Source organism: Prionailurus bengalensis, chromosome B1 (assembly GCF_016509475.1).
Source record: "Prionailurus bengalensis isolate Pbe53 chromosome B1, Fcat_Pben_1.1_paternal_pri, whole genome shotgun sequence".
Lineage (NCBI taxonomy): Eukaryota > Metazoa > Chordata > Mammalia > Carnivora > Felidae > Prionailurus > Prionailurus bengalensis.
In genome coordinates, this window is record NC_057344.1 from 6,356,892 (window position 1) to 6,374,785 (window position 17,894).

General features: G+C 39.7%; 1 protein-coding gene across 3 annotated transcripts in view; it reads left to right on the forward strand.

The window, feature by feature from the left end:
• MCPH1 (microcephalin 1) overlaps positions 1 to 10,158 on the forward strand; it is a 275,139-nt gene extending 264,981 nt beyond the window's left edge. For all 3 annotated transcript variants that reach the window (XM_043557464.1, XM_043557483.1, XM_043557473.1), the window contains one exon: positions 9,769 to 10,158. In XM_043557464.1, coding sequence (XP_043413399.1) covers positions 9,769 to 9,824 — 56 coding nt within the window. In that variant the 3' untranslated portion in view covers positions 9,825 to 10,158. The remainder of the gene's footprint in view (positions 1 to 9,768) is intronic.
• The last annotated feature ends 7,736 nt before the right edge of the window (positions 10,159 to 17,894 follow it).

Genomic DNA, 17,894 nt, shown 5'->3' on the forward strand with positions numbered 1-17,894 from the left:
TCAAGTGATAAGACATACATTTTATGCTATTGTGGGAACATAGTGTACTATGCTCAACAGTGGTGCCGAAGGGGGAAAAAAATTAGCCTCAGCATGATTTCCTTATAACTTATAAAAAGCATTTGATTGGAATGTCTCCGCATGTCATTGTTTTCAGGAAAAAGATCTCTGATAGCATGTGGGCCTTTGCAGGCTAGCGTAGATCATTGTTTCCCCAGATGGCTGACCACAGAACTAGGCCCAGGAAAATGCATGCTCTTAAACATGGCATTTTGTTAAACGGAGGCCACTCGGGAGGCTCAGCCCTTAGGGTGCATGATTAAACAGATAATATCAGGAGTCTTCAGGTCCCTGGTAGTCCACATTTTTACTGCATAGATAAGGAACCAGTCAGATGGAGGTGAAGCCATTTGCTGAGGATGGAAAGAAGAAGAAGAGAAAGGAAAGACCCGGGGGCCGGTCTGTCCCCAGCCTGCCCCCTCCTCAGAACATGACCTGATACCACGCTCATACCTTGGCTTCCACCCCCAGGAGTTCAGCAACCATGCAGAAAGTGGCAGTACACTTTTAAGACACAATCTCAGACAATAAGACACATTATTTTTGTTTTGAGCTGTTCTCAAATGGATGACATCTACCAGGCTAGAAATAAATGAGGACTAAAACTGAAACTGATTTGTGGAATTTTATAATTTCAACGTCTTGTGTGTATAAGCTTTTAAGAAATATATAGCTTTTTTTTAAAGTGTGTGTGTGTATGTATATATACACTATATATATATATGTATATATATATTATATGTGTGTGTGTATATATATATATATATAATATATATAATGACTTTTTTTTAATTAATTGCAAGCTGCTGAAAGACTACGTGTTAGCCTTGGAAAGATATGGGAAGAGTGTGCTCAGAAAGTGTATTTCCCTTTAATTGCATTCATTGGTCAACTAGTGGTCCTAGATGGTTATCTTTGAAATTTCCTAACCTGTCTCACTTGGCTCCCCTTTGTGAAATTTATGCCAGCTGACCTCCAGTCACTAGATGTGAGCATCAACAGTGATAGAAAAGTGAAAAAGCATTTTAAAGACAGGCAGACAAACTGGAAAATAAAAGACCCTTCTCTGCACCTTTACTAGCCAAGGCACAGTTTTTAAGCCTCACTTAGGAACAAAAAAACAAAGTAGAACATGACAATCAGCTACATATTCAACTGGGAACAGGAAATAGTGTAACCACAGCAACATTTTATATCCATCACCAGAAATGCAGTCATCAGTGTGGGGAATCCAGACGGCCACTTACATGCCAGCACTAAGCATTTTGGTTTCGACAGATTCGCAAGACTGTCTTATGTACAAATTCGCAGAGCCCTCTGCAAGTGCTGCCATGTTAACTCCTGCGTCTGGGACAGGAGGGTAAAGCCATAAAAGAAACTTCAAAGCTCAGCCCCCTAATGGGATGTTGCCAGTAGTTCTGGCTGTCTTTGCATATTGGCCTAGTAAATTAACACTGGAGCACGTGGAACTTGGAACTGCTGTTCCTTCATTGTTGCATGTTAACCAATTAATATTGAGCATCATAGAACCTAAAGTGGTAGACCTTTTTTTATGGACTGAATGGTGTCCCCCAAAATGTTGAAGTCCTAACCCCAGGACCTCAGAATGGAACTGTGTTTGGATATGGGGCCTCTAAAGAGGTATTTAAGGTTAAATAATGTCCTAAGGGTGGAGCCCTGACCCAGCAGGACTGGTATCCTTGGAAGAAGAAGAAGAGACCCCAGGGATGCACCTACACAGAGGGAAAGCCATGTGAGGACAGAGAAAAGAGCTATTCCACAAGTCAAGGAGAGAGGCCTCAGGAGAAACCAGACCTGCTGGTACCTTGATCCTGGACTTCTGGCCTCCAGAGCTGTGAGATACTACATTTCTGTTGTTTACACGGCTGGAAATGAATTCTGGGATCATGGTAGAAATCTGTTTCTTTTCTCCATGAGGAAACAGAGAGATCTGAGTTTCTCCACCAGAACCACACGATGAATTAAAGATCCGGCGTTCCTAGTCACCCTCTTCTCAGTTCAGAGGCTTCCTTTGTGAAAAGATCTTAATTCTGCTCTTGGTAAGCAGAACCTCTCTTCATTTGTGCAACCACTAACAGTAGGGATTCTCAAACTGTGTGCTACAGAAACTGATTGTGACTGAAGGGTCCAACCTCCAAGTAAAATAACAAGAAGCTGTTCCCCATTTTTCAGGAAGAGAAAAAAATACTTGGATTAAATCATCTCATTTTTTTATTCAGTTTTTATTAAATTTTGATGCTTGGGGATGAATGAATATATAGCAACAAGAATGTAGGAGGAAATGAATAAAAACATATCAGATATTAATAAAACCAAAGCAAAAAAGTAAGTTTTTGAGAGATAAAAAAGAATTCTTTGTGGGAAGAAAGTCAAAAGTCAAAATCCTAGCAATGTTGTGAAAGAAAGGAAGAGAAAAGGGTCCAGCGAACAAGTCTACAAACGAAACTGGGGCGGCTGCTACTACAGATACTGTAAGGATATTTCAAAATCATGAGAGCTTGCTGAATAAATTTATATCAACAAATTTGAAAATAGGGAAGATGGATAATTTCTAGAAAATATTACCAGAATTGACTCAAGAAGTAGAAAATCTGAATAATTTCAACCATTTAAAAACCTGAATAAGGGGCACCTGGGTGTGGTTCAGTTGGTTGAACGTCCAACTCTTGATTTCATCTCAGGTCATGATTTCACAGTTCATGAGATCAAGCCCCATGCTGGGCTCCTGCTTGTGTGCTCACCTTCTCAGAGTAAGTAAAATTTTTTTTTAAAATTAGAGAAGTGAATAATCAAAAGTGTGCTTCTCACCACCCATCAAAAAAGACACCTGCACAGAGTGATGTCAGCAAAATGGCAGACCAAGAAGATCCAAGCTCCCATCTTCCCCACAAAAACACCAATACAAAATAAAACAAAACACCCAAACCAGAACCGACTTTGAACAAATTCTGTAGAAGCACTGGAAAACAATGAAACGTTTACAGCAACCGGGTGAAAGCCCAAACAAGCAAAGCCATGTTCATGGCATTAGGGAGGTTTTATGGCTCCTTACTCATGCCCCACAGTCTTGGTTTCCTTTCCTCAAATGTAGACCCTATTTGTTCCAGTCTGCTTGGGAGATCCCTGAAAGACTGACTTGCTCACTTAGTCTCAGTGACTTGGAACATGTGCAGGAAGAAAGGTGCACACTGCTTTAAAAACCTACAAGGTAGGCAACAAATGTAAAAATAGGTTTAAAAAAATACTTGCATGCATCAAGGGACACAGTCAACCACACAAAAATACAACCTATGAAATGGGAGAAAATGTTTGCAAAAATAGAGATGAATATCTAAAAAATATGAAGAAATTCTACAGTTCAACAACAATAAAAAACGAATTGAAAAAATGGTCCAAGTACTTACTTGACTAGACACTGCTCCAGAGAAGATATACAAATGGCCAAGAAGCACATGAAAAGATGTTCATCATCACTAATCAGATTAGGAAATGCAGATCAAAATCACAATGAGGTGCTACTGGATACCCATTACAATGACTACCATCAAAACAAAACAAAACAGCAAGTATTGTTGACGGCGTGGAGATATTGGAACCTTGTGCACTGTTGGTGGGAATGTAAAATGGTGCAGCCACTGTGGGAGACAGTATGGTCAGTCCTTAAAAAATTAAATGAAATTATGCAATCTAGCAATTTCATTTCTGGCTATATACCCATATTATTCACAATACCCATAATGTGTCTTACCCAAGTGTCCATCAATGGATGAATGGATAAACAAAATGTGGTCTATATATACAATAGAATATTATTCATCCATAGAAAGGAAGACTGTTGTGATACATATGTCTGCTCTTACTCTTTCATTTCAACAGAGATCTAGAGTTCCTAATCAAAGGGATAAGATGAGACACACAAAGGAAATACAAAGAAAATATAAGAATTGTGAAGGAAGAGACAAGTCCTCTTCTTTGCATATGATACATTTGTTTACATAGAAAAATCTGGGAGAATCGAGAAACGATTATAACTGATTCAGCAACCTTGGTCTTTATAAGGTCCACTTAGTAAAATCATTAGCATTCCTATGCCCAGTAGTAAATAAATATAAAACAGAATACAAAAACTAGTGAATTCAAGGCTAGCCCTGTAATGTCATTTTACTCAGATTTCTTGGGTGGGAAGCAAAAGTTGTTATACTAGGAATAAACTATTAGACTATCTTGTCTATGACCCAGCCCACATCCTTGGTATACTCTGGGAAAGAAAGTGTCCCATATGTGAACATCTCCAGCCTAATATCAGAACAGAAAAAAATGTTGAGAACTGCTCCATTCTTTTAGACCAGGCTATTTCCTTCCAATATACCATATGTCAAGTCATTCACTCCGTTTATATTTGTTGAGCACCGATCATGCACTAAACATATTCTAGGCACTACTAGAATAGGAGTTGACAAGGCAGATACAATACTTGCCCCTATGGGACTTATATTCTATTTTTTTAAATATTTATTTTGAGAGAAAGAACGAGACCATGAGTGGGTGAGGGGGAGAGAGAGAGAGAGGGAGAGAGAGAATCCCAAGCAGGCTCTACTGTCAGCACAGAGCCCGATGTGGGGCTTGATCTCACAACCATGAGATCATGACCGGAGCTGAAATGAAGAGTTGGATGCTTAACCAACTGAGCCACCCAGGCACCCTGGGACCTATATTCTAATGAAGATAATTTTTTTTTTAAATCCTGTTGGTGATCAATGCTATGAAGAAAACAGGGTATGAGTATTTATAGCGAAAGTGAGGTTGGCCCTGGCGGAAGGGCTGTATTTGAGGTAAGACCCCAACGATGAACAGAAGGGTGGACCCGTGTAGATCTAAAGCACTGGCCTTTCAGACCAAGGGAACAGCTAGGATCAAGGTAGACAAGGAGAGGCATTAAGTATGGAGTGTCTGATTGGAAATGATGCTGGAGAAGTAGCCAGAGGCTGGACCACTCAAGGCCCTCATAGACCATGGTGAAAAGTTTAGTTTTTTTTGTTCTAAGAATAAATGGAAGTTACCATAGGATTTTAAGTAGGGGAATACATATCTTTAAATAGAAGCAGAGAGAGCAGTTACAGGCTCTTGCAGTGGTTTGGCTGATAAATGGTGGTGGTTACATTTAGGATGTTATCACTGAAGGTGGTGAGAAGCTGCCAGGTTTTAAATAAAAATTCTAGAGCCAGTTGGCCTTGCTGATAGATTGCACGTGATATATTAGGAAAGAGGAGTCAAAGATGACTTCTAGACTTGAATTTGAGCATCTGAGAGAATGCTGAGGTTTCGATAGATCGGGATCCTTGAGGAAGTACTGAAGGAATAGTGGTTTATTCAGCATACAAAAGAGGAGCTGGCAAGACTACCATCAAAAGAGGGGAGGAAGTCTTGTTCATTGTGGTTCCAGAGAGAAGTGAGATCAACAGATGAAAATTACACAGTGGGCAGCTGTGGGCTCATTAGGAGAAAGGATTTTAGGGTCATTTGTAACCTGCTCATCCCTACTGCTAAGAGCACCTTCAGTGTCAAAACCCTGTCCTGAGTGTTCCCGGAAGCTGAGTGACCCTCATTCTATTAAGTAGGAGAGCTGATTCCTTGATTGAGTGAATGTCTGGCCACATGGCCACTCATGCTTCAGCCCTAGAATAGTCAGCTGATTGTGATAAGCTAAGATAGAGCTCCCAACAGCATTCTGAGGGTTCTAGCACTCTCTGTGCACAGTACCATTAACCACATTTGGCTGTTGGCAATTAGAGTTTTAGTTCAAGAAAGTGGCTTACCCACCACCACACTATAAAAAATAGCTAGCAGCATGTTCCTTCACTATCCTAATCATCAGACCACACAGAAGAAAGGCCAGTAAACTTTAACTCGTGCATAAACCTGTGCCAAGACCTGCTAAAAAACCTTGTTAAAATACAAACACAACGTCTTTTTTTTTTTCAGTGCAAATTTAATGGGAGGTGCTCATGTACCATCTGTCTCTTTCCGCTGGGCAGACTGGCATTACTCTAACATCTGTACCATTGGTTACATTATACGGGGTGTTTGAGAGCTATTTGTATGATGTGACATTGGAATTAGGGGAGTGACTATCTTTAGATGACAAATGAACTTGGGTAGAAGTCATTTTTCATGTGTGTGTTTACATTTGGAAACTTGGAAACACGAGGGGCTCCCTGGACAAGGATGTCCTGGCTGCCAGCCATCACTCAGCAGTCAAATGCTTTTCCGTTCTGAATCCCTGCTTTGCTTACCATAGGCATGAGCTCAACACTACATGTACCTCAAGTACCATTTCTCGAAAGTCCATGGGTTAATTGAGCCTACCACACCAAGCGTGAGGGGCCAGCCACAGACTTTGTTGTGAGGTTACACTTAGGGTTCTATTTTATCTAAATTTAAAACTTCTTCTCTAGTCAACCTTTTTCTCCACCACAATGAATGAATGGATGCATGGATATGTGGGGTGACACTAGATTTCACGGTCAAAGAACTGGAATAGAGACATAGAGTCCTCAGATCTTACAACCCTTCCTTATACTATAGTAAAGCTGGAAGAGTGTTTTTTAGATTTTTTAGACATATTTAAATAGAAATAAATGTGTATAAACCTGTGTATTGCTTGAGGGTTCTTCTATAAATGGAGGGTTACATATTGTTCCTTGAGTTTTTATTTGACTCTCTCTAGGAGAGCCTTCCATTTTACACACATACAGCTACTTCGTTCTTTCTAACCATTGGAGGACGTGCAATTAAGCCATGTACTCCTTATTATTGGACGTTTGGGGTGATTTCCACCGTTTCTGCCATTATACGCTTTATGTGTGTGTTCTAACTGGGACAGTTTGAATTCAGTTTTAAGAGATTATTTTGAGCTGTAATTATCCCCGCCGAATCCCAGGCATGCATGTTCGTGTAGAGCAGATTCATAGCAGTGACATCACTGTGCCCCCGCTTACGTGTACTTGTAAGTTTGGGTACCCACGGCTGTGCCACTTTATACTTTTACAGCATATGGACGTCTCCATTTCCTCCACATCTTCACCAGTACTGGACGTTACCCATATTTTTTATATTTGGTGATCTGATAAATTAAACAAATAGGTGTCATTACTCAATTTGTCGTCCCCTAATGACTCAATTACTAATGAGTATGAATAGAGAGGGAGCTATATTTCATGGGTCACCTATCCTTATCACTGGCTATTTTTCCTTTTCACGCTGTTCTACAGAATATGTGTATAACATGGACCCTCGCCCTGTGGTCTAAGTGTAAAATTCTTTCAATCTGTCTCATTTTTAATTTTGTTTATTGATTGTTGTGGGTTACAAATGTTTTCATATTTAATTATTATTCTTCATGGATTCAAATGCCTTATTTCCTGAGGCACCTGAATTTGGGTTTCACTTTGGAAGGTCATCTCTACCCCCTGAGCTCTAGAACCTGTCTCTTATCTCTGTTAATGCTTCCATCATTTTTTTAAATGTTTACAGTGTTAATTCATCTGTAACCTATTTATTGTGTGATGTGAAGGGATCATACCATCTATGTAGTACCTGGTCCCCTCTGCACTGATTTGGAATGCCCTGTGACTCACCTGTTAAATTCCTATATGTGCGTGGACATGTTTCCAGACTTTCCCATTGGTCTATTTATCTGTTGTGTGCTAATTACATACTGTTTTACTATTGTAATTTTATAATGTGTTTCGGTATCTAGCATCTCAAATTGTCTCTCATTATTCATTTTTTTCAAAATTGTCTTCCTATGTATTTTTTCTTTGGTATAAATGTCAGAATAAGTATGCCACTTTTTTTAAAAGAAATATGTGGCATTTTTTTCATTAAATTCTATTTTAGATTAATTTTAAAAATCACCACCCTTTTTGTAATGTTTTCTGGCTTTGGAAAATGACATCCTGTCAGAAATCTAAGTGTAAAAATTGAATCTACAGGGTTTTACAACCTGGAAAAAAATATGACTGATACGCTTTAAAACTGGGTACAAAGAAAGGCTTTCTACCTATGGTTCAAAGTCCAACTGCAGTAAAAGATTTACATGATCTGAATGCAAAAACAAAACACTTTTTTGCATCAGGAAAGTCAAAAGGCGAATAACAGAGAAAATATGTACAGCACATCCACGAATAAAGGTCTGATATTAAAATACTGCTTCACTGGGTTGTGGAGAGAAGTGGTTTTACTGAGTACTAATAAGAATTGTTATTATTCTGCTGGATATATTAATTTTAATGATATATAATGTATATTATACATGTGACAAATGGTAGTGCTTCTCCCCGCTGAAAGCTGACCAATTCAGACCTCTTGTGTGGAAGTGCGTTTGCACTGGGCAAATGACGACTAACTTCTGGGACACGATCTAGAGCTCCAGCTAAGATGTGCCCCTTTTTCTTCCATCTTTTCCCCCTATTCATAGAACAAACCTATGTTTTGACTTTCTGTCTGCTATCATTCATCATCGTGATGTCTTAAGGTCCTTCAGTATCATTTCTCTCTCCCTGTGGATAATAGTTGTAATCAATAAGTGAACTGTAGGGGCACCTGGGTGGCTCAGTCGGTTAAGCATTCGACTTTGGCTCAGGCCATGATCCCAGGGTCATGTCAGGCTACTCACTGAGTATGGAGTCTGCTTGGGATTCCCTCACTCTCTCTCTCTGTCCCTCCCCCACTCTCTCGCTCAAGAAATAAAAATAAATTCTAAAAACTACATTAACTGTAATTTAATTTGTAATTCAACCAGTGCTGCCAACCCATTGGATTCCTCTATCGTCCTCATAGAAGTAGGGCCTAGAGCAGTATAGTCTCCTGCTGGCCTGTTCTTCTGCATCTGTAGCTTATCCTGGACCAGGTGACTTCTTGTGATTTTCATAAAATAATAGGCTTTCAAACTGACAGGACTAGTCCAGCTTCTTCAACTTAAATATGAAGACCTGCGTTTTGGAAACTGTGCGTACTAACGTTGTATACTAGCGAGGTAGACAGGCTGTGGATTGGTAGATACACAGCCTAGAATGTGTAGTTAGTACCGTAACTAAAACTAATATATTTATATATAAATTGCCTTGTGCCGGAGAGTATTTTCTATAGCTAATGGAGATTACAATCCTGGTCTCTCCCGCCATGGACTGGCAAACTTGCCACCCGGCTAATAGAACGTTCTGCCATGATGGGAACACCCTATATATGCTGTATCTGCAGGATATGTGCCTGTCGAGGACTTAAAATGTGGCTAGTATGACTGATGAACTGAATTTTTTAAATTCAATTTTCATTTTATTTTAAAGTTTATTTATTTTGAGAGAGTGTGTGTATGGGAAGAACAAAGAGAGAGAACCCCAAGCAAGATCTGCACCATCAGCACAGAGCCCGACATGGGGCTTGAACTCACGAAGCGTGAGATCATGATGTGAGCCGAAACCAAGGGTTGAAGCCTTAGACAACTGAGCCACCCAGGCGCCCCTTTATTTTAAATAGTCACATGTGCTATATGGGCACGTGGACACATAGACAACACGGCTCTAAACCGCCTAAGACTTTAAAATACGACTTTGCATATATATAAGATTATTATTTTACCGTGTGGTTGGCCGTTATAAATGCTAAACTGCTTTTCTCTTTCTCTAGATTCCATCACTCAGCACCAGGTCTGTGCCTCTGAAAACTACCTGTTGCTTCAGTGATGGAGCCATCAGTCAGCACATGGCTACCGCCACCGGCTCGCAACGTTGTCTTTGGACATTCAAATGAGCAAACCCTGACGAGAAGGAAAGGACACAACACGATGCCTTTTGACACCATCACCTGTTTGCCTTGTGTGCCTTGTGGTTTTTACATAAAGAAGCTCCTTTGTGTGACTTTCTGATGACTGAATGTGTTTTAAAGAAGCACTGCCAGCCTATAGGGCCTTTTGTGTATAATGCCAATCTTAGTATTGTGGTAACGATCATGATTAAAAGCTCACAGAACCTTGGTCATTAAAGCACCCATAGTGTTAAATAAAGACTGGGAATTAAATTGTTTGACTAGTGAGATCCAACAACCCCCAAAGTTTCTTGGTTGGACTCTAATATCTTTATTGGCATACCATACACTAACTGTGAAGGATGTTGATCAGTTTATTAGATTTTTGTCAAAGTAATGAATGAAGACAGGTGTAGGAGCTTTGCAATAATTAATGCCACCAGAGGATCTCCAATTCTCCAAGTTAGTGTTTGGTGAGGACAGCATTACCAACAAGAGATCGTGGCCTTCACTGGCTGCCACAATGCTTGGCTTTCCTTAGAGGAAATCGGCAGTGGGACTGAATCATTACACGTGGACCCGTCACCTTCTGTAGGAGAGAAGTGCTACATCCCAACAGGGCTGAAGGTGCCACTAAGACTCCCTCCTGACCCTGTTCCCTCCCCATGCTCTCTCTTCCTCATCTCACGGGTTATTCCTACGTTAACAAATTTCCAGCCCCTCCGTGGAACAACTTCTAGAATAAACCTTCAAGGAAGGAGATAGAAATGCGCAGGGAAATAACGAAGGGTTTTCCCTTAATTTTGATACAATATATGCCCCAAATAATCCCCTCGTATTACTCATGCCCCAACAACAGTCGTTCCTCGGTACAACTCCACTCCTTGGACGTTATAAACCTTGTTTCACTATATCCATGGGAGTGCTGGGCTTGGCTACTTTGAACCTCAGGTACTTTGGCAGAGCTCTCACAACACCAAAAATTCCTGAAGAGGCTGACAAAAACCGTGCTGACGCTTGCTGTGGATCATCCCCTACCGCTATAGGCCACCGACAACCACCCATCCCCAGTGTCAAGTCCTGATTCCCAATGCTGGCCTGCCAGTGGTCAGCCAAGATTCTCTTTCTACACAGCAACATTTTATGAGGGTACTGATTTGTGTCAGGAATTACACTAAGCATCTTCTATGTGGTTTCTCATTTAACCCTAACAACCTTAAAAGTTAGTTGCTACAGATTTGCAATCCCTTACCTGAAACACACAGAGTTAAGAGTATCTCAGAATTCTTTTTTTTATTTAAAAATTTTTTAATATTTATTTTTGAGAGAGAACACGAGCAGGGGAGGGGCAGAGAGAGGGAGACACAGAATCCAAAGCAGGAGAGACAAATCCAATCCAGGCTCTGAGCTGTCAGCACAGAGCTTGATACAGGGCTCAAGCCCATAAGTCATGAGATCATGACCTGAGCCAAAGTCGGACACTTAACCGACTGAGCCACCCAGGTGCCCCAAGAGTATCTCAGAATTCTTTTTTTTTTTTTTTAATTTTGAAAGGCAGGTGGCTCTCACCATTTCCATGTAAGATTGTATTGCTGAGTATACGAAGAGAAGGCAGCAAGAAAAAAGAAGGCATGCAGACTGGAAATGAGGAAGTAAAACTATTTTCAGATCACAGGATACTACATGTAGAAAAATATAAGGAAACAAATACAGAGCACGTTTAGCAAGGTTACAGTGTATGAAATTTACATAACTAGCTGAATTGTATTTCTGTTTGCTGCAATAAACAATTCACAAATGGAATTAAGAATACATTTCCAACACTGAGAATGGCTTATTGAGAAGATGGCGGAGTAGTATGGGGACCCTGAGCTTGTCTCGTCCCTGAAACTCAGCTACATCAGCACCAACCCATTTTGAACACCTAAGAAATTGAGGAATAACACAATAATCTGCAAAACTTGAGCCACAGAACTCAGCAGGTATGCTGTGTGGAGAGATGAACTGGGGGAGAAAAAAGCCGCAGAGGGTAGGACGTCCTTTTCTCAGAGAGAGGACAGAGGGGAAAAAAAAAAAGAAAGGGGGAGTCCATTGCATTGGTACCATGCAAGAAAAGCACTTCCCCAAAAGGTAGCTGGAGAGAAAGAGTGAAAACACAGGGGACTGAACAAGAAATCTGTTACCCAAAACCATTGACGGGAGGAAAGGAGAGGGTTTCAATACCACAGGATTCTATCAACAGTGGAGGAGAGTCTGAACTTCCACAGCTCAGTGCCTGGTGGCGCTCTGGTGAGGAAGCAGGGCGAATCCCCAGGAAGAGGCAGCAGAGTCTGAGGGTCCATGTGCCACATGGGGAGAAGCGGTTCCCCTGATTGGAGGGCATGTGGTAGAGGCCATACAGCCTCCCCACAAAGATCCCAGGAGACTCCAGAGAGCAGTCACATTTGCTGGTACTGGAACAAAGATGTCAGAGTGTGGTGAATCCCGGCACCAGCTGTGTGTTGTGATTTGCCATAATCTCTGAACCTCTGCTTCTGTGCAATTGCATGAACATTTTCTGGGGCAAGCTGGTACCCAGCCATTGCTCAGTGAGACCCTCCCCCAGAGAGTTGGCAAGAGTCCAAGCCACGGGGGTCTCTGAAGTTAGGGGTGTTGAAACACAGCCCCATCTGAGATAAAACTCTGGAGGGAGGTGCTGCCTGGCAGGCAGTCAGCTTGGACACAGACAGGGTAGAGGTGGGGAATGGATGGAGGCCTCAGACAAAGGAAGGGTGCTTGATCCCGGGTCAGTGAGAGTACAAAGTTCCTGTGCCAGAGACTAGGTTGCTGGGTGAAGCCATTTCCACCTCTCCTGCACAAGCACATGTGCGCGCGCACACACACACACACACACACACACACGTGCACCACACTGATCCACCCCAGTAAGCTAAGCAGCACCACCTTGTGGAGAACAGAGCCATTACACCAAGCCCCACCCACCTGCACCCTCCAGACACATCCCCCAGAAGACCAGGATAAGTTCTCCATCTGCTTACTGTATGCATTATAGAGGGCCTCACAGCTTCAGTTCTAGGGGAAACTGGATATAACTTCATTTGAGTTTCATTCTGTTTGCTGGTCTGTTTATTTGTTTACTTTGCCTCTGTTTTTGATATTGTTTTTCTTTCTCTTTCTTGGATACAGAAAGGGCAAATTCTTTTTTTATTTTTTCCTTTATTTTTTCTATTTTTTCTTTATTTTCTTTAAATTTTTCTTTAATTTTTAAATATTGTTTAACTTTTTTTTTCCTTTCTCTTTTTTGTCTAGTCTTGCAAGCTTCCCTCAACAAACAGACTGAAACATACCTAAGGCTCTAACTTCCTTTATTTGATTTTTTGTTTTGTTTTTTATTTTTTAATTTTTCTTTTTTCTTTTATTCATCTTTTTCTTCTTCCAAAAGGACAAGATGGAAGAATTCACCCCAGAATGACAGCCAGAGATTTCACCAACACAGATATGAGTAAGATGTCTCACTAGAATTTAAAACCATGATTATAAGAATACTACCTGGGATTGAAAAAAGTATAGAAGACATTGGCGAATCCCTTTCTGCAGAGATGAAAGAAGAAAAATCTAATCAGGCCAAAATAAAAAATGCTATAACTGAGATGCAATCTTGAATGGATGTTGTAATGGCAAGGATGGACAAAGCAGAGCAGTGAATCACTGAAATAGAAGACAAAATTATGGAAAATAAGGAAGCAGAAAAAAAGAAAGAAAGTCCAAAGATAACAATAAAAGACTTAGAGAACTCAGTGACTTATTAAAAAGGAATAATATTCAAATCATAGGAGTCCCAGAAGAAGAAAAAAGAGAAAAAGGGACAGAAAGTTTATGTGAGCAAATTATAGTACAAATCTCTCCTAATCCGGGGAAGACACAGACATCAAAATCCAAGAAGCACAGAGAACTCGCATCATTAGATTCCACAAAAACTGGCCGTCACCAACCATATCATAGTCAAATTCACAAAAATAACAGACAAGGAAAGAATCTTGAAAGCAACAATAGGAAAAAAAGTCCTTAACCTACAAAGGAAGACAGATTAGGTTTGCAGCAGACCTATCCACAGCAACTCAGCAGGGTAGAAAGGAATGGTAGGATATATTCAACGTGCTGAAAAAGAAAAATATGCAGTCAAGAATTCCTTATCCAGCAAGGCTGTCATTCAAAATAGGAGAGATAAAGGGTTTCCTAGACCAAAAAAAAAAAAAAGTACTAAAGGAATTTATGACCACTAAACCATCCCTGCAGGAAATTTTAAGGAGGACTCTTTGGAGAAAATGCAAAACAAAACAAGAAAGGCCAAACGCAACAAAGACTAGAAAGGACCAGAGAACATCACCAGGAGCACCAACTCTACATGCAACACAATGGCACTAAATTCATATCTTTCAATAATTACTCTAAATGTAAATGAACTAAATGCTCCAATCAAAAGACACAGGGTATTGGAGTGTATAAAAACAAAATAAAGGCCATATATATGCTGCATATAAAAGACTCATTTTATTCCTAAAGATACCTGCAGATTGAAAGGAAGGGAATGGAGATCCATCTATCATGCTAATGGATGTCAAAAGAAAGCTGGGGTAGCCATACTTGTATCAGACAAAGTAGATTGTAAAGGAAAGACTGTAAAAAGAGATGAAGAAGAGAAATATACCATAATTAAGGAATCTATCCACCAAGATCTAACACTTGTAAATATTTATACCCCCAACTTGAAAGCACCCAAATATAAATCAATTAACCACAAACAATTCATCATAATACCATAATAGTAGGGGACTTTAACACCCACTGACAGCAATGGACAGATATCCAAGCAGAAAATAAGGAAACAATGGCTTTGAATGACATATTGAACCAGATGGACTTAACAGATATATCCAGAATATTTCATCTTAAAGCATTGGAATACACATTCTTCTTGAGTTCCCATGGAACAGTCTCCAGAATGTATTACATACTGGTTCACAAAATCAACCCTCAACAGGTAAAAAAGATCGATATCATACTATGCATATTTTCAGGTCACAATGCTATGAAACTTGAAATCAACCACAAAAAATTTTGGGAAGACCATGAATACTTGGAGATTAAAGAATATCCTACTTGGGCGCCTGAGTGGCTTAGTCAGTTGGGCGTCCAGCTTCGGCTCAGGTCATGATCTCGCAGTTTGTGAGTTTGAGCCCCACATTGGGCTCTGTGCTAACAGCTCAGAGCCTGGAGCCTGCTTCGGATTCTGTGTCTCCTACTCTCTCTCTGCCCCTCCCCCACTTGTACTCTGTCTATCAAAAACAAATAAATGTAAAAAAAAATTAAGAAAAAAAGAATATCCTACTGAAGAATGAACGGGTTAACCATGAAATTAAAGGAGAAATTAAAAAGTACATGGAAGCCAATGAAAATGAAAACACAACAGTCCAAAACCTCCGGGATGCAGAAAAGGCAGTCACAAGAGGGAAGTATATAGTAATCCAGGCCTTCCTAAAGAAGGAAGAAATGTCAAAAATAACAACCTAACCTTACACTTAAAGGATCTGGAAAAAGAACAGCAGGTAAAGACCAAAACAAGCTGAAAAAAAGGGAAAAATAAAGAGGAGAGAATGAAAAATGATATCAAAATTTAAAAACACAAACAAAAACAAAACAAACAAAAACAAAACAGAACAGATCAACAAAATCAAGAGCTGGTTCTTTGAAAGAATTAACAAAACTGAAAACCCCTTAGCCAGATTTATCAAAAGGGAAGAGAGAAGGATCCAAGTAAGTAAAGTCACGAATGAAAGAGGAAAGATCACAAGCGCCACCACAGAAATACAAATAACAATAAGAGAATATTATGAGCCAACAAATTGGGCAGTCTAGAAGAAATAGACAAATTCCTAGAAACATATAAACTACTAAAACTGAAATAGGAAGAGATAGATAATTTGAACAGACCAATATCCAGTAAAGAAATTGAATCAGTAATAAAAAATCTCACAACAAACAAGAGTCCAGAGCTAGATGGCTTCCCAGGAGAATTCTACCAAACGTTGAAGAAGAGTTAATACCTATTCTTTTGAATGGTTCCATAAAATAGGAATGGAAGGAAAACTTCCAAACTCATTCTATGAGACCAACCACTACCTTGAATCCAAAACCAAAGACCCCAGTAAAAAGGAGAATTACATACCAGTCTCCCTGATGAACATGAATGCAACAATTCTCAACAAGATGCTAGCAAACTGAATCCATTGAAAGAATTATTGACCACAATTAAGTAGGATTTATTCCTAGGCTACAGGGGTGCTTCAACATCCACAAATCAATCAACGTGAAACATCACATTAATAATAATAAAAAAAATCACATGATCCTCTCAATATGTGTACAAATAAACATTTGACAAAATACAGCATCCTTTCTTGATAAAAACGCTCAAGAAAGTAGGGAGAGAAAAAACATACCTTAAGGTCATAAAGACCATATACCAAAGACCCATAGCAAAGATCATCCTCAATGGGGAAAAACTGAGAGCTTTCCTCCCTAAGGTCAGGAGCACAATGGGGATATCCACTCTCATCACTGTTGTTCAACATAGTGTTGGAAGTCCTAGCCTCATCAATTAGACAAAAAATATAAAGAAAAGGCATCCAAATCAGCAAGAAAGAAGTCAAACTTTCACTCGTCATGGATGACATGATTCTACGTGGAAAACCCAAAAGACTCCACCCAAAAACTGCTAGAACTGATACATGAATTTGCAGAATATTAATCAACGTACAGAAATCAGATGTATTTCTATACACCAATAATGAAGGAGCAGTAAGAGAAATCAAGGAATCAATCCCATTTACAATTGCACCAAAAACCATAAAATACTTAGGAATAAACTTGCCCAAAGAGGTAAAAGATATGTATGCTGAAAACTTTAGAAAGTTTATGAAAGAAATTGAAGAGGACACAAAGAAATGGAGAAACATTCCATGCTCATGAATCAGAACAAATATTGTTAAAATATCTATACTACCTAAAGCAATCTACACATTCAATGCAATCCCTATCAAATTAACACCAGCATTCTTCACAGAAATAGGGAAAAAATCATAAAATTTGTATGGTGCCAGGAAAGACCATGAGTAGCCAAAGAAATGTTGGAAAAGAAAACCAAAGCTGGAGGCATCACAGTTCCAGACTTCAAGCTGTATTACAAAGCTGTAATCCTCAAGACAGTATGGCACTGGCACAAGAATAGACACACAGATCAATGGAACAGAATAGAGAACCCAGAAATGGACCAAAAAATGTATGGCCAGCTAATCTTCAACAAAGCAGGAAAGAATATCCACTGGAAAAAAGTCTCTTCAGCAAATCGTGTTGGGAAAACTGGACAGCGGCATGCAGAAGAATGAACCGGGATCACTTTCTTACACCATACGCAAAAATAAACTCAAAATGGATGAAAGACCTAAATGTAAGAAGGAAATTATCAAAGTCCTAGAGGAGAAAATAGGCAACAACCTCTTTGACCTCTGCTGCAACAACTTCTTACTAGACATGTCTCCGGAGGCAAGGGAAACAAAAGCAAGCATAAAGATAAAAACCTTCTGCACAATGAAGGAAACAATCAACAAAACTACAAAGCAACAGAATAGGAGAAGATATGTGCAAATGACATATCAGATAAATGGTTAGTGTCCCAAATCTGTAAAGAGCTTATCAAACTCAACACCCGCCCCCCCCCCCCAAAAAAAGTCCAATGAAGAAACAGTCAAATACATAAACAGATATTTTTCCAAAGACATCCAGATGGCTAACAGACTCATGAAAAGATGCTCAACATCACTCATCATTAGGGAAATACAAATCAAAACCACAATGAGATATCACCTCCCACCTATCCGAATGGCTAAAATTAGCAACTCAGGAAATAACAGATGTTGGCAAGGATAAGGAGAAAGGGGAACACTTTTACA